The sequence below is a fragment of the Melopsittacus undulatus genome, chromosome 8 (genome assembly GCF_012275295.1).
Source record: "Melopsittacus undulatus isolate bMelUnd1 chromosome 8, bMelUnd1.mat.Z, whole genome shotgun sequence".
In the NCBI taxonomy this organism is placed as follows: Eukaryota; Metazoa; Chordata; class Aves; order Psittaciformes; family Psittaculidae; genus Melopsittacus; species Melopsittacus undulatus.
The window spans coordinates 52227670-52245623 of record NC_047534.1 but is presented as its reverse complement, the minus strand read 5'-3'; the positions used below and the strand labels follow the sequence as shown (position 1 = coordinate 52245623).

The window sequence follows — 17954 nt, the reverse complement described above, 5'->3', positions numbered from 1 at the left end:
TTAAGCGCTTGCATACCAATGGCAGGAACCTGATCTCTGCAGTCTTAATGTGGCAAGGTCCTGAGACTTGGTGCAAGCAACCAACCTGACACGGACCCCTCGCCACCTTTTGTTTCCTTCGGCGCAGTGCATTAAGCTCAAGTGTTACCAAGAATAGCCTGTCTGGTTGCATTTGGTATTGCTGTATCCTGGAAGTCACGTCTGAGCTCCTTCTTGTCAAACCCGTTCTCTCCACGGAAGTGTTTCAGAGCAGCCATATGGGTTTTATACCTTTGCTAATTTGTGGCACCCTCAGTACAAGTTGGAGCTTGTTGGGTGTTGGAAGCTGTGCTTTTATTCTGTGGAAACCTTGAAGTTTTCCACTTGGAAATCTTTCCTTGAAACAGATCATACTTATTATCCAACCAGTGATTTGATACAGCCTGTTTTGAAACAAAAAAAAGGTGGAAATCCAATGAATTTGGTATGCCTGAAGAGAAATAACTAAGCCTATTTGGCTTTGGGGACTAGAATGCCCAACCTGTGTATGTTTTCCTCTAGGAGTTACTCATTCCTGGAAAATAAATCACTTAAAAATCCAGGAGCAAGTGTCTCACATCAGAAAGTCTAAAATGATGCTCTGAGATGATGAAAGATTAGAAAGGGTAAATGTTTAGGGAATCCTGTGTCTGCTCTGTCTGGGCAATAGGCACTTAGGCTAGAAATGTGTTCATTTTAGTTCAAAAAATAAAGCTTTTGGTGCATTATCAGCTGGATCAATATTATGAAACAGAACAGAGCTGCAGCCTCTCACATGCTGTCATCAATGTCCATCTGAATCTTCTAACCTTGTTCCTCTCCTTTCTGTAGAACAGGCTTCTTCTAAGTGTTTTGGAGCATAACCCTGTTGTGATCTTCCTTTCTCCACCACCTTCATCACTTATTGTCACCTTCTTGGGTGAGCCTTGCAGCTGCATAGTTCAATCTTCAATGTGCTCCATGCTGTTTCCCATTAGTGGATGCTTCCTTAGATTTCCTTCTCCCTCATTTTCCCCACCCCAGTTTGGTTCAGTCATCGCAGAGTGGTCACTACTGGTCACAACTAGTGACAGAGTGGTCACAACTGAACCCAAGGGTTCAGTTCTTGGTTCTCCTTTGGAGCTTTCATCTTGACTGCTTGCAACGTGAGATTCTAGTCCATACAACTGCTTGTATGGCAGCTTTGTGCATGTGTAGGAGCGATGATAAAGAGTAGGCATTGGAGTGCTTTTCCTTTTGATCAACTCTATCTGCAGAATTCCTACCCCCAGCAATTAAGATGAAACCAAACAACAGCCTAAGTGTCATGGGAGAATCCTCCTCAGGCATCTGGGAATACCCTCTTACCTTCTTTTAGGAAAGCTAGCTGTTCTAAAACGGTTCTTTCACTCTTCTCTGTGCATCACAAACCTTTATTCTGCCCCTCTCCCTCCCCCCCCCCATAAGTTATGTGGGGGTTGTTGTCCAGACCCTTCACCCACTGCTGCTCTTCTGGTGAGCTTTTCACCAACAGCGTGCAGAACTTTCCTTCTTTGCCCTGCACCACTCCCCCAGCAGCATGTGTGTTATATCTGAGAATCATAGAACCATGGACAGGTTTGGGTTGAAGGGGCCTTAAAGCTCCTCCAGTTCCAACCCCTGCCACAGGCAGGGACACCTTCCACTGGAGCAGGGTGCTCCAAGCCCGTGTCCAACTTGGCCTTAAACACTGCCAGGGATGGGGCAGCCACAGCTTCTCTGGGCACCCTGTGCCAGCACCTCAGCACCCTCACAGGGAACAGCTTCTGCCTAAGAGCTCAGCTCAGTCTCCCCTGTTCTGGCAGGTTCAAGCCATTCCCTTGTCATCATCCCCATGCATCCCTTGAACCTTCCTTCTTCCTTATACCCAACCTGAACTTCTGTTTCAGTTTGAGCCCATCACCCCTTGTCCTGTCACTACCTCTGTATCCTCAAAAGGTATGGATACTTGTATCCATAGGGACAAAAACCCAAACCTCTTGTTTTGTCTTTCCAGACTACTTCCACATTCTTTTATGTTTTTAGTACTAATTTATGTTAAGTGTAGTAATAATTAAATACAAGAAAAAAGTGACTTTGTTGTTCATCACCTTTTGGCTCCCTTCCTGCTATTAGAACTTGCTACCTCAGTTCATTAATTGCTTTATGGGCTAAGTGTGTTATTTCTTTCAAGACTATGATGTAACTTGACAGTTTTGGCTACTTGGAATAAGTTGGAAGGTTTTCCTTTAAAGTTATGGATCTCTGTACCAATGACTTGAGCATCTCAGAACTAGCAGAATATCTCTCCCTCTAGTAGCCATTTTACAACATTGAATTCCCTTCAGTGAACTGGTGTCTTCAGATTAGGATCAAGTCCAGTTATGCAGTTCTGTGGCACTAAATACTTTTTTTTCTTAGGTTTGAAGTAGAATTTGGGATTCTGAAGTAGAAAAGCAGAATTTACAGACTTTGTACAGACTTTCCCCAATGTTTTGCTTACTCATAGACTAATACACCAAATGAAAGGGTTTGTATCCAGCAAAGTTATATTGTGTAGAATGAAACTGTACATTCCATAGCAACAGAACTAGCTCTGTTTTCAAAACATAATGGCAAGGAATATATTGAAAGGGCTTAGAACAGAAGTGTGTGGAAGGTGGCAGTAGGGCATTCCCGCTGTGTTCCTGAGCCTAGGCTGCTGTTCTTGTGTATCAGGACTAAGTAAGATACAGCTGGGGATTGTAATTTCTTGAAAGCAGTGTATCACTGTTTAAAACTGACTTTAATCCTTGCAGACCAGTAATGGAGGAGGGAGTTTAAGTGATTATTCCTCCTCTGTCCCATCAACTCCAAGCACCAGCCAGAAGGAGCTACGGATTGATGTTCCTCCCACTGCCAACACACCAACTCCTGTCCGTAAACAGTCCAAGCGCCGGTCCAACCTCTTCACGGTGAGTGAGCCAAGGAAGAGACTCTTGCTGTATTATACATAGTGCCCTGTGGTGGTGGCCTGAACTTCAGCCCGATGGAGTTGAGGTGGTCTCATCCAGACAGGAATGTTGGGATGGATTTGTAGGCTCAAAAGCATCTCGGAATTAACCATGGGGTGGTTCTGTTTGAGGACTTGAACAGAAGCTAAATGAAATGAAGTTATCCTATTGGGAATTGCAGTAAAACAAGTGAATCCATGGGTGAGTTCTGAAGTCTTTGTCTGACTTTAATTCTCAGACCTGTCTAGATTGCCTGGATTGGCAGTAACCAAAGACTTCTGCTCCCCAGTCCTGCCCTTAGACTGCATAACACTGCTGACTCAGGTCTCCTGTGTTTGTAGAGAAGTCTCCAGGCTTACCATGGGAATATCGTGCTGTCCCACTAAATAATTACCCTGTGCTATTTTTAGTACTCTACAGTGTCAACTCACTTTTATTTTCCAGGGTTCAGAGAGATGATGGAGACTTTTTTCTTCCCAAACAGTCTGGATTTTGCTTCATTGAGAGGCAGAAAAATGTACTAGATAAGAAGCTTGAGTGGTCCATTATGATAGGCCTTCATTATGCATAAAGAGTTTGGGAGATGATAATGACGCCTTGAGTGATGATTTCTTGAGTTTAGAGTCTTGCTGAATGCCTTGGGATTGTAGCACGTGTGTAATTGGGGTTTTGTAGGCGGTTTTTGACACTTCATATGTTTTATAGCAAGCACAGAATCCCTGTGGGCTCACGTGAAGTCCTATGGTGATTGTAGCTAAGTGTTGGTTGTGCTCAGAAAGTCACAGCCTCCCTGTCTTCATAAAGAATTTATGGGTTTGCATTCCAAAGGGGATGTCATGTTTGCTTCCCAAAGCTGGCTTGCTCCTTGGTTGTATCCAGGGAACCACAGACGAAACCAGGAAAACCATTTCCTTGTGTTCTAAACAAAATCTGACCTCTCAGCCTTCAGCAGGGAGAAAGTTCTGTCCTCGTTTTGGAGTGCTGAGTGACACAGCACAGGTCCCAGTGATCCCATTTCGTGTGTCCATCCCCACAGTGGTATTCTGATTTCGAATGAGATCTTTTAAACTCCTACAAAGGAATGCAAACCACGTATTTGTCTCTAGGTGCAAATGTCTAGATGTCAATAAGAGAGGCAAAAATGAGCAGCATGTGGAAAAGTATCCCATTTTGATGCTAGTATTTTATAGCAGTCGCATGGATTTCTTGCTGGTGGTGAGAATACTCACTGCTGACGAGGCATACTCAGGAGTTACCAACCCCACTAGATGTCAGTGTCAGCCCAGAAACTGCCAGCAGAGTCTTACCTCTGGAAATCCAGCCGAGATGCTCCAGCATCCGGCAAAAGCATTCACCGACCCAGCCTGGTCTGAAGGATGCAGAAAATACACTAAGGATGCGTGGATGTTGTTGACCTTTGGGAAACGGGATGGTTTACATTGGAGTAACTGTAAATTTGGGAAAGTGAATGGAGAAAATACGTACCCATCTCCAGCAAAGGTTTGAGAAGATGATGAACTCGGCTGCGTTTGCTATAAGCAAATAGGCTAAAGCTCTGCTTTCTGATGATTAATAGCGCAGTGAGAAACAATTTACTACAATGGGAGGATGCTGGTCATTGTCTTAATGTCTCATAACCAGGGGGAAATTGGGGGGGAAACAAGTCCTATGGAAAAAGAAAAGGATAATTTGACTCTTCAGAATTAGTTCTGTTTCTAAGACCTGGGCATATTGAATGCTGTGTAATGCCTTGCCCTGTAATCCGCATCCTGTTGTATTTAATAGTGATCCTGTTGTACCCTGGGTTTCATGCCACGTAAGCCAAGTTTTAACCTGGAGTGCTTTAACTGAATAAAGAGATGACCAGCATTTTCTGTCTAGCTACAAACAGAGTGTGTCATCAAAATATTTTAGTGTTCAGCTCTGGGTTTCTTGCTGTGCTTCTCTCCTAGCCTGTTACTTACTCCTTTATCACTTCCAGAAGCAAATCTCTTTCTGTTTAATTGCAAATTACCCCTTGTGATCTAGCATAGGTAATAGCTTTAGTTTCCTACATGAAGATCTTTTAGTGTCGGAAGAAAATTGGCTTAAGGAGAAAACAGATCTGATTGTTTTTAAATCGATTACAGCTTTGGAGTGGGAATAGGCTCAAGAATTTGCAGCATGTTCATGTTTAAGTGCATTAAATGCTGTATCTGATCTTTCTGACTTTGAATATCAATATTTGCTGTAAAGCTGTTGATGCAATAGCTGACTTTGTAGTTAGGTGATAAAATAGATCGTATATTAGCAGAAGGGTGAAGGTCCTTTGTTTTGTGCAGTGTAATAACAGGGACAACTAAATAATAGTGTATAGCATAGGGGAGATGTGGTCCAGGAGGCCCACTTCAGCAAATAACTGATTGTAACTCTGTGAACAATCCAGTATGGGATGGATGCACTTGTGGCACAGTTAAACACATCTCCTTTCCCATATTCAGTGTTATCTGTGTTATATGAGTGTGAAATGTAAGCATGACTTAGAAAGAAGTTCAGATGAACTCGGTCTCGGTTTCCACTGGTAGAGATGGGTTTCCTCACCTCTGGGGCTGTCAGGACTGGATTCTCTATCCTTCTGGGACTAAATCTTGTTTCCCAGCCATAAATTGGGTAAGGTTCTATGTTTTCAGTCTTTGTATGACTTCTGGGGCAAAGAGGAAATGAGACAAATTATGTTTATGCAGGTGTTTGGATTTTTTTGGGCTTGTTTGCTTGAATTAAGTTTTAAATAAAACTACTTAATGTATAGATGTGACATTAGAAAAAGTCCTAGAAAATGTTGTCCAGTATGGTTTAGAGTATATTTTATTATATGCTTTTGGATGTAAAGTGCATTGTATGTGCCATAGGTATAAAAGCATAAAAGATCAGAATGTATCTCTATTTAAGTGTGCAGTTAATCTTTGTAAATAGTGGAACTAACTAAGATTCTCCCCTTGAAAATGTTATGTGTTCTGTGATTGCAGGCAGCTAGAATAGAACCTGCCTGACAGAAATAGCTACATTTCTTTACTTTTGGCATTTGACAGTGTTTTACACATAGGTATTTCTCTTCTGCGTGCAGTGGCTTCTCCCCAGATGCAGTTACTTGTATGGAACCGGAAGATGTGATGGTTTAAAACTAAACATGAAGAGTGCGTGAATCTCGAGTTTGCTTTTCAGAGGCAGGATCCTTCCTTGTGAAAAGCCAAATAGTAAAAGAGAAACATTCAGGTTGACAACTTCCCTCCCAAGGATTTGGTACCTTCAGTGAGTTCCTTTAAGATGTCACTGACGGGCACTTCGCACCATTGAAGCATTGTTTTCCCTCGTATTATTGGGAAGTGGCACTTTCAGATTCAGAAATGTGGCTTGAAGGACGAGGAACAATAGTTATCCTGAAGAGTGGATTTCACCCCTCCCACTTGTTTTGCTTTCTTTCATTTATTCTTTGTTTAATTCCCCGGCATGTCATTCCATAGCCCCGAACCATAGTAACTACTGATAGGAGCCTGTTCCCGGCGGAGCGGGGAAAGCAGCACGGGATCCCTGCTGGGTAAATGTGTTGCTTAGAATGGTGCTTCTTAAAGTCCTCCTTCATGGGTTTTTCTCCCTCCCTTTCCCTCCTCTCATGCCCAAAGGCAACTGCTTTGGGGATTTTTTCTTCCTTCCCTTATTTCGTATAATATGGAAAATGAGTGTTAGTTATTCCCAATCCTCACTGTTCTCCCGATTCCGGTGTCTTTCAAACCTCTCTTTCCGCTGAATATGAAAAGCAGGATCTTGTGTCTCCCTGGTTTTCATTAACTTCCCATTGTGGTACTGGACACCACCAATGTATTCCTTTCATATATCATCTCTGATTTGAAAAGCACATGAAAATGTTTTCCCATTTCCAATATTGTGTGAGTAATGTTCCTATTGAAAAGTAATGGAGTGAAGTTGTCACTTGTCAGTTCAGTTATTAAGGAGGATGACTCTCGGGTCTTCTTTTTGTAATAAAATAAATCTGTCAAAATCATTATGCTCGGGCATTCTTTCACAATATCCGACTGGAATCTGGATCGCACCCTAACATTCCCAGCTAACTTTATGGATGAACTAAGCAACGTGACCTTATTCCTAGGGCAGCTCTAGCGTTATACATAGCCAAGATGAGGCAATTCAAGTTTTCAACACTGGTTACATTTTCCTCATGCTGATTTTTCTTCATTGTGTTCGGTAACTTTTTGTCAGCATCAGTCACTCCCTTTTCTTGCAATTCCAACTTTCTAAGCATCCAAAAGTAGACAAAAATAACAAGTTAAAGTTGCTAGGATCAAAACCAGCATCATAAAATCACACTGCTAAGTCGTCGATAGCATTTCTAAACCCCACGTAGATGCAAGTTAAATGTATGCATGTATGTATCACCCTTTTTAATGAGAAGCTGGAGCTTTCCTGTTGGAGCTATGATTGGAAACTTCAGAAACACGTTCTGTGATCTGCTGGATCTTCGGGCAGTGTGAACTGCTTAAACCCAAACACCATTTCAAACTAGCGCATCATTGAACACGACGGGCAGGTTTGAGCATTGGGGTTTTAGGAAGGTTGCGTACTTCCGTAGGTTCTAACTCGTGGCCTTTGGGACTGTATTTATGTGTCAGAATACTTCTGGTTTTAATTGCTTAAAGGAAAAAAGGTTGGGGGGGGGAAGTCTTCTCTATGAAGTGCTGCATTTAATGGAGCATAAACTTTCTTTTTGCTCTGCAGTCTCGGAAAGGGAGTGACCCAGACAAAGAGAAGAAGGTCCTGGAGAGCAGAACAGATAGCATTGGAAGCGGTCGCGCAATCCCAATTAAACAGGTAATGCCGAAATACTTCTTTTTTTACTTCCTCTTTATTTTTTTCCCCCTGCTTTCCATAGTTGGAGACACACCTCGGGTCTTAAACACTCTGATGGCGGCCCGTGCGCCAAGACGTGTTTGATGTGCTCCGGTGATGAATGTGGAAGTCACTCACTTGACATCAATTAGGAGAGGTTCCTATGTGTATTAAAATAGGATCATTAGAATAAGAAGAGGGAAAATGTGACAACAGGCCTAATGAAGTGCAGTCTGCCGGCCTGCATATGGAGCGGGTTTCTAGGCTGTGCTGGCTTCAAAGCGGCCTTTGTAGAGGGGGCTTTGATTGGGCCCTGTGCTGCCAGTCGGCAGGGTAAATCAGATCGCTCTACAAGAGCCCCTTGTGATCGCAGAAATAGCCTGATGTGGCCCTAATTTGCTACTGCAGACGGACATCTGAACACAGTTTCAGGCTGGTTTGTAACAACGAGGCAATTAGTTGTGATAATCAGAGCCGGTGTGTCAGCTGTGCGCTCTTGTTTGTAATTTGCTAATGAAGGAATTGTAACTTTGATTAGGTTCAGTTTCATTTAGACCTTATTATATAAGAGAACGTTTACAGCTGTAATGTGTGGCCTTAATTAAACTTCCTCATTACACAACAGGACTTGAATTCGAGGATTTGTTTTGGTCTGGTTTACTAGCCTGGATGCACTTTCATTAGCCCGGAAACTCAATGCTAAATTGGAGTTGTGAACACTCTTCTGAAAGGCAAAAGCAATGCTGGCATCTGACGTGAAGGATTGGAGTGAATGAGATCATTTTCCTTCTCAAATCACATTACACTGCAATCACAGGGTTTAAAACACCACGCTAAACATTTGTATGGGGTGCTTCACAGACAGCTTCTGGGACGGTGTTTGCAAGGGTTTACTTTCATGTGAGCTACTTTGCTGGAGACAGCAAAAGTGCTGAGGGATGGGAGCTTATTTTCTTCTCATGTGGTTGTTTCCTGTTTCTTTTGGTGGCTTTCTTACCCTTCAGGGGGTCACTTGCCTCTGCAGTCCATGCTTCATCTTACCTTCAAGCCCTCGGTCTCCTATTTGGGGCTGGGTTTGTGTGTTTTGGGGTTTTATTTCTTTTGGGGGGGTGAGGGAGAGACCTGTTTGCAGTGATTTTTCCTTATTAAAGGCAGTTACAAAGACCTTTAGGGACCATCAGGCAGCAGAAGTGCTGTCATGCCTCTGAATCTCTAGTAGGCAAATTTTAATCAACCACACTGCAATTGAGCAGAGCAGTTTGAAAGCAGAGCAGCTCAGGATTTGGCTCTGCGTTCAGGGGAGGAGATTCCAGGCATTTAAAACAGGCTACAGGCTTTTTTTTTCCTCCAGCTTTTGTATGGTACGAGATGGGTTAGACCGGCTGGAACTCTTTTGGGTAATGGTAATTAAACAAAAGTGTCTGTGAACGCAGCTGAGAATGAAAACCTGAGGATTACACTTGTCAATATTTATTCAAGGCATCCATGCTGTTCTTTTCTGAAATGCTGTTGTATGAAATTAATCTGATTAAACACGCACTTGGTGGAAGAGCATTGCAAGAGAAGCGCTTTAAGTGTGATTGCACTATTCCACGCTGTAATGAAACACCCCTTCCAGTCTCTTGAATGTCTGTATTGAAGAATTCCCCCTGCAAGCCCTACTTGGTGGACTTCTTGTTATTATTCCCAATTATGGTGATTGCATTTTGTCATTTACAGGGAATTGGAAGCAAATATTTGAAGCAGGTCTGAGGCCAGCAGATACATCCTATTCACCAAGACTTCGTAGGTGCTAGAAGAGGGGAGAGTGCATAGTGCACAGTGCTGTAGCATGGCTGCTCTCAGTGGTGTTTCACATTATACTTGTGTGTCAGGAGAAAGGATTATGGAGTTTGCGGGTTTTCTGCTTTGTGGACAGTCTTCAGGGAGACCTTAGAGCAGCTCCAGTGCCTAAAGGGGCTGCAAGAAACCTGGAGAGGGGCTTTGGACATTGGCCTATAGGGACAGGCCAAGGGGAATGGCTTGAACCTGCCAGAAGAGGGGAGACTGAGATGAGCTCTTTTATGCCTTAACTGTGAAAAGGAACTTCTTGACCTAAGAATTGTAGGCTGTCATGTTGCTGTGCTTCTTCCAGTGAGAAGCCCCTTCTACAGTGAGATCTTTCTGTGACAGATGGCCAGGGGGTCACAGAATTGACAGGTTGGAAAAGACCTTCAAGATCATCAAGTCCAATTGTAAACCTACAGTTGCCCAGTGCACCACTAAACTGTCCCCATAAGTGCTCTTTTAAATACATCCAGGGACAGTGACTCCACCACTGCCTTGAGCACCCTCATAGAGAAGAGCTTCTGCATTATCACCAACCTGAACTTCCCCTGTTTCAGTTTGAACCCATCACCTCTTGTCCTATTGCTACAGTCCCTGGCAAAGAGCCCCTCTCCAGCATCATGGTACCATTAAATGATGCTTCCTTTTGATCTTTCTGTCAGCACGTTTTCCAGTGGTTGTTGTCCTGTTAGCCTGGAAGTCACTTCACTGCCCTGCCCCATGCTACTGGAGTACTCATTCTTCTATTATGTCTTTAGGACATCTTCATAAGCATGGAGTGACGAGGCCTGTTTACTCCTCACTGTGTCAGTGCATTGTTTTATTCCCTGTGGATTCTCACTCCATGTGCCTGCCAGCAACACTTCATAAGGGCTGCTGGCAAGGGAGTGCTTCTGGTGCAAGGCAGAAGTCCAAACTCATACTTGTAGATAAGTGCTTCAGTTGTGTTGGTTGAACTTATAATCAGATTGACACTGCCTCGTCCCACCCCCCGAGACAAAACCCCAGACAAACCATAAGTGATGGTTGAAGCTCAAATACAGTGGATTTTGTGTTCTAAGCTGAAAACCGGTGTCACTACAAAACAGCAAATAGCAACCCAGACCACTCTGGGATGCTGTGAAATTGGGAAAACTGTGAAATGGCCTATTTCCTTTTAAGGATACACCTTGCTCCTTCAGAGCTACATCCATAATGCAAGGCAAGCTGGTCAAAGAGTTAATGTTCTTACTCTTTCTGTCCTTTCGAAATGTTAAAAATCACGTTTCACTGCCGTGCTAAATGGGTTTTATTGGGCTAAGCCACATAAAACTGTTCTGACAAAGCTTGCTCCCAGCAGAAACCCAGAATGTAGGCAGAAAAAAAATCAGGAATGTTTTCAAAATCCAACAATTCTGCCATAATACTGTTGAGTGGGGTTTTGGGAAGGGCAGTTTTCCAGGGAGGCACAAACACCTTCTGCATGCACAGTGGGATCAGCACACCTTAAATCACAGAATCATGGAATGGTTTGGGTTGGAAGGGACCTTAAAGCTCATCCAGCTCCAACCCCTGCCACAGGCAGGGACACCTTCCACTGGAGCAGCTGCTCCAAGCCCCTATGTCCAACCTGGCCTTGAACACTGCCAGGGATGGGGCAGCCACAGCTTCTCTGGGCACCCTGTGCCAGCGCCTCAGCACCCTCACAGGGAACAGCTTCTGCCTAAGAGCTCATCTCAGTCTCCCCTGTTCTGGCAGGTTCAAGCCATTCCCCTTGTCTTGTCCCTACAGGCCCTTGTCCCAAGCCCCTCTCCAGGTTTCTTGTAGGCCAACAGTGCTTTTAGCATCCTCTGAGGTCTGCAATGCCATAGTCAAAGGAAAAGTCTCACTATTTAAATATCTTCTCCTGATCAAATAGAGACAGAAAATGTCTGGAGCAGTGTTAGCCCGAAGTTAAAATAACAAAGTTCTGTACATCTGAGAAAGAGGTGCTTAAACTGAAACTCCTGAAGCTGTTTCCTTTAGCATTGCTAATACCACTTAAAGCCAACTTTGCATGGGTACCTCAGTCTGTTTGGAGTTTCCTCTGTTCAAAACCACTTCCTCAGACCAGGAAGACTTGCTCCTGGTAGTCTGAGCAAGCATTTTGCAGCATGGATTAGGCCGTAGGGTTGAGGTTGATGTGGTTTCATGGATGAGGTTAGGGGCTGTAGCGGTCGGGGAAGCTGACTTTGCTTGCTGCCCTCTTGCCAAAGCTTTATCAGTAGGGCATATTCAAATGAAGAAAAGCACAACAAGAAAAATAAAAGCAAGAAGCTCAGCTCAGCGGTGAGGGGGCTTGTCATGTATTAATTTTTCATTGCTGTGGAGAATTGTACATACATAATCACTTGATTGCAGTGGGAGTTAGCGAGCTCCTATGGTGTCATTTGCATAAATCTTGTTAAGTCAATGGCAGTTAATGAAGTACAAATGAGCCTGGAGAAGGTGACATGCAAATCGTGGGTGGCAGATGGGAGGTCTGGGGTTGGGGTGGCAGCTGTGTGCTCCTTCTTTTATTATTTATTTTCCTCTCCTCTCCCCATCCTCCCCCCGTTAGAGTGTAAATAAATACATAGGAGCCGGCCTTGACTTTCAGCTTTCAGACCCTCTTCTGTTTGCCATTCGCACTCCATCACGGATGCTCATATGATGATACAGCCCCAACTCACTAACCTTGACTCTTCCTTTACCAGTGACTGGTCAAAATACATAGTGCCAGCTTGCCTCAGCCCCTTTGGCTTACCCCGAGAGGTGCTGCACCTCATGCAGCCCCAAATTCCTGCATCCTTTAGGAAGAGCAAAATGGATTGAAGAGAAACGTTCTGGTTAATGTTACGCTGATGGCTTAGTGAAAAACTTGCCATCCATGACTTGCAAAGGTGAACTTCAAAACCTTTCTCTGTGTGCAAAGGGTTGTAGTAATGGAGAAAGTCGAACGTCTTACTTAGGCTTTACTTAACTTCTTGTGTTCCAAACCAACAACTGCAGTGTCTATTTTCCATCCTTTCCCAAGTGCTCCAGCCTTAGAAGAATAACTGAAGCAATTTGTCCAAAATTCAGGGGAAAATCTTTTTTAGGCTGTTTTGAAGATGAGGATCCAAACTTTTTATTTCATTAAGGTTTTTTGCTAGTGAGCTCCTCATACGTTGGCTGTGCACTGCTCTGTGGAAGGAATCTGTGAAACTGGGAATTGCTTTATTTCTCCCTGATGTTTTTTCCCAACCTACTCTCCCATACATGCTCTGAGCTTGCCAATAGCAGCATGGCCCTGAAACCAGAAAGGGTTTCAATGTAGTTTATATCAAACTTTGCTTTTGTTAGACTTGGTCTTAGCAGTCACTCCTGGTATATTTGTCTGGTAGAGGCTTTGCTAGGAAACTCGAGCAGCAGCCTTCTTGCAGCCTGAGCAATGAATGCCTTGCAGTGGCATTCTGTGCTGTGGAGGGTGAGGAGAGCTGGGAGGTGAAACAGGATCTTCTGGTACTGACCATTTCCCTTCCTTCCATCAAGTTTAGACTATTCATTTGCACTTCTTCCCTTAGTTCTGATCACTACATTTCCAGCGCTCATAGACTCATAGGATCCTAGAACGGTTTGAGTTGGAAAGGACCTTAAAGATCATCTACCACAGGCAGGGACCCCTTCCACTGGAGCAGAGTGCTCCAAGCCCCTGTGTCCAACCTGGCCTTGAATACTGCCAGGGATGGGGCAGCCACAGCTTCTCTTGGCACCCTGTGCCAGCGCCTCAGCACCCTCATACTGAAGGATTTATTTCTAACATCTAATCTGTCTTCCCTTTGTCAGCTTAAATCTATTCCCCTTGTCCTGTCCCTGCAACTCCTTGTAAAAAGTCCCTCTCCAAGTTGTCTTGTTGCAGCCCTTTAGCCCAAATAGTTGGGACTGTAGCTATCAGTCTTCATTGCTCCATTTCCAAAAGAGGGGTGTTAAAGGTTAAGTTGGATTTTAATGGGCTTTGCTCCATTATCTGTCTGACCTGGGTACCTAATGCTCTGTGCCCCTCAGCTTCCTTCTCTTCAGTTCCTTACAGATGCAGGTCAGTCCTGCCTCTCCTTGACCAGTGCTGTTTTCCTTCCTAACCTTCTTGTCTTTTGTTAATCCTTAACTCCAGCTGGGTGTTTGTGTGCAGTGCTGGTTGCACATTACTTGTGTGGAATGACACACAACGCTTCCCATTGAACCAGAAGGAACATCCTACCCGAAATGTATTTTCCCCTAAGATACCCAGGGCTGTCTGTACAGCTGCTAGAGCACTGCAGCAAGTATGGCACTGTCTTGGAAATGGGGTTTGAGAAGTGATTGTCTGCCACGTCTAGTCAGTCAAAGTGCTGTCCTCAGTCATCCTCACTAGCAGAAGAGCACTGGAATGCTTCAGGCAAGTGTCAGAGCTGAGACCCACCATCCTCATAAACAATACATGTTTTTTTGCAGCAGCTTTCCTGTATATAAGTGTTTACTTTGAGTCTACAAAAAGAGAGAACATACAGGCAACCATTGTAGCATCTATTTTTGCTTAATTCATCTGACTTGACAGGGTGAAAACATGATACAGGAAGAGCAGGATGGACACACGGTGCTACAACTAGTACATTAGTAGGCTCTGTGACCCATTGCTGAGCACTAGGGCTTATCCTATGGCTTCTGGGCACAGGTTACCCAGAGCAGTTGTGGCTGCCCCATCCCTGGCAGTGTTCAGGGCTGGGTTGGATGGATCTGCTCTAGTGGAAGGTGCTTGGGGAAGGCTTACTGACAAAGAGCCCCAAACCACTGTGTTGCTGCTTCTGCTCCATCTTCCACACCAAAGCATTCACCAAAATGCTTCTACTATGGTTTTCATTTATTGATGCTCATGTGGGCTTCAATATAGTTGTTTGCAAGCTGGTGTTGGTGTCTCCAGAGAGTGGCTCTCCAAAACTGAGGAATGATGTGATTTACAGGCACGGGCAGATGACATAGCTTGTATTTATGTCTAACTGGTGTAAGGTATAATTTCCGCTGTCACACTTGTGCCTAATCACAGTAATCAGTATCCAGATCTGCTTGTACAAACACGAGGGTAGGGTTTTTAGCCAAATACTCTTAGTGCTGAAATCTTGTGTGTAATTCCTCTGCAAGTGTTTACAATCAGAACATACACATTTTGCTGCGGTTTTAATTAGCTGATTACTAGTTATAAAATGTTTTGTACTCACTGTGCTTCTGTAAATTGTTAACTGGTAGCTACCAGTATAATTAAATATTCCAGAGCACTTGGCTGTGGTTGCATTGAACTGTGAAGAAATAATGTTATATAGCCAATCAAAAAGAGATACTTGTAAACTCATTTGAAGCGTCAGAGTGTGTTAGGACTATCATGGTGATGCTTATTGCAGGAGAAATTAAAGATACAGTTTTGTGCTAAGAGGCAATGCAGAAATTAGTTCCTGAATTAGTTGTTAATTGATTTGGTAATTCCCTGGGGTCTGCATGCTCTTTTTTCCTGTTTCGTTGTTGCATTCAGTTAACAGTGACTATTCCCAGTGCACTTGAAATATTTTTTCCAATTAGATCAAATGTGCCCTTACATCAGAGGAATGGCAATAGCTCCATGTGCCTGCCTGGAATAATGTTTAATTTGACTGTGGAAGTTGGTTTTGTGTGGTTTTTCTGTGATTATATTCAGATGCCATCCCAAGGAAAGCAGTAGTGTTAAGTATTTGGAATAAAATGGCATTAAAAAGTTCCTGGATTTAATTGGCTTTCTGCAGTTTCAAGAAGCTTACTTGAATTTATACCTCTCTGAGCAGCCTTCTAGTGCCTAAAGGGGCTACAGAAAACCTGGAGAGAGTCTTTGGACAAGGGCCTGTAGGGACAGGCCAAGGGGAATGGCTTTAACCTGCCAGAACAGGGGAGACTGAGCTGAGCTCTTAGGCAGAAGCTGTTCCCTGTGAGGGTCCTGAGGTGCTGGCACAGGGTGCCCAGAGAAGCTGGAGGACTGGAGCCTGCAGGAAGCAAACCAAGCAGCCTCTCCTGTGAAGCTTTGGAGAGCTTCATACACTTGGAGTGTTCTCATGCTGCTCTGTGTGCTGGAGTGTTGCAAATCCTGGAGACCACATGGAAATCAAGTACAGAACTCACTGAAGAAGTATCAGAATACTTTGGGGTAGAGGAGGCAATGATCAAGAGCAATGTAGGTATAAAAGAGAACATCAATAAAGAGAAAGCCATAATATGATTTTAACAAATGTATTATGCTTTTCCAGTGCTGAGATGATATAATACATCAAGGTGGCATCTCAGTGTGGCATGCAGAGATTGACAGCAGTGAGGTCACTAAGGTTATCTTCACTGTTACCCTTAGGCTAAGTACTGGCCCCTTGCCAGAAGTCTTTAACTCAAGGTGCTTGTTTCTAGACACGTCTTGAATAGTTGCATCTAGCAAATGCTTACAAGGGAGAGTAGCGATCATAGAGTCTGAGGCTGGTTTGTGTTGGAAGGGAGCTTAAAGCTCATCCAGTTCCAACCCCTGCCACAGGCAGGGACACCTTCCACTGGAGCAGCTGCTCCAAGCCCCTGTGTCCAACCTGGCCTTGAACACTGCCAGGGATGGGGTAGCCACAGCTTCTCTGGGCACCTTTTGACAGCGCCTCAGCACCCTCACAGGGAACAGCTTCTGCCTAAGAGCTCAGCTCAGTCTCCCCTGTTCTGGCAGGTTAAAGCCATTCCCTTTGTCATATATATGTGTGTATATATGTATATATATATCAAAATAATTGACATTTAGTTATTTTTAATGGATCAGATTTGCAGATGCCTTCATAGTTGTGATATCTTGTTGAGCAATAGTCATTATAAAGAAGGTCACCACAAACTCCTTGTGAGCAAGATGTGCTTTCCAAGCTGTTCGTAGTCTTTCTTGGTTTCAGTTTATAGGTATTGGTGCAAGACAAACATTGCCCTTATTTCAGGGGGTTGCTGTGGATCGGATGAGAGTCCTTGTGCATCTGGGCTAACCTGGGAGACTGGAGCTCTTCCTCTGAGGGCATGGGAAATTAGGCTGGAGAAGTGACATAAGAAGATTAAGTAGAAAGCTTATGACAGTTAGCAAGTGAGACTGCCTGCTAGACTTGGGTTGACACGATGATTATTAATATGTAGTCAAGATGTTTTGGGGATTCCACCATATTTGTATGGTTGCCAGCAAAACGGTGACAGTTGCATTGCAGTTAATAAATTCATTTAGATTTATAAGCATTGTTTACAGAACCTGTTCGCCTGCTGAAACTCTAACAGCATCTGTTCCTTCTTACTAATTAACTGCTAATTACGAATGAGCTTTGTGTGTTTGTCAGTATAACTGGCTCATGCATTTTGTAAGGAACATTAACAAATTGATTTACATAGTGGTAAAGCAATCAAAAGAGTAAACTGAACAGCACGCACTGGAAGCCCTTTAGCTGATCTTTTGAATGAGGCAAACTTGGGGCATTTGAAATGTTTTCATCAGTCTTTCGCTACCTTTTAATTGTGTGGTAATTACATGTGAAGCTGAAACAGGGTTTGATTGGTATTTGATTTGATCCTGTTGGTCCAATATCATACATTCACAGAATGGTTTGGGAGGGAAGGGACCCTAAAGCTCACCCAGTTCCAACCCCTGCCATGGGCAGAGACACCATCCACTGGAGCAGCTTGCTCCAAACCCCTGTGTCCAACCTGGCCTTGAACACTGCCAGGGATGGGGCAGCCACAGCTTCTCTGGGCACCCTGTGCCAGCGCCTCAGCACCCTCACAGGGAACAGCTTCTGCCTTGTATCCAACCTGAACTTCCCCTGTTTCAGTTTGAACCCATCACCCCTTGTCCTATTGCTGCAGTCCCCGATGAAGAGTCCCTCTCCAGCATCCTTGGAGGCTCTTTTGTTTTAGGGGGTTTTCCTTAGTTTGTTTGTACTTAAGAAAAGCATTGCCATTGTTAGGAGTTATCAACATGAGCAAGCATTTATTCAGAGTGTAAGTCGCAATGGCACATTAAAGAGAGTAAATGGGATGAAGAAGGGATATTGCAGGGAGGGGGAGAGCAGGGAGTCTTTAAAATGTGGGTACTCTGCCTATAAACTGCTTTGTTATTGGTCATCAGAGGACCTCCTATGGCAGTCCTTGCACCTTTGTCCAGGTGGTGTTTTCTTTCATCCTACTTCAGTTCTCCAAAACCCTTCTGCC

General features: G+C 43.9%; 1 protein-coding gene across 2 annotated transcripts in view; it reads left to right on the top strand.

The window, feature by feature from the left end:
- AGAP1 (ArfGAP with GTPase domain, ankyrin repeat and PH domain 1) overlaps nt 1-17954 on the top strand; it is a 316234-nt gene that overhangs the window by 146379 nt on the left and 151901 nt on the right. For both annotated transcript variants that reach the window (XM_034065690.1, XM_034065689.1), the window contains exons 8-9: nt 2814-2969; nt 7779-7871. In XM_034065690.1, coding sequence (XP_033921581.1) covers nt 2814-2969; nt 7779-7871 — 249 coding nt within the window. The remainder of the gene's footprint in view (nt 1-2813; nt 2970-7778; nt 7872-17954) is intronic.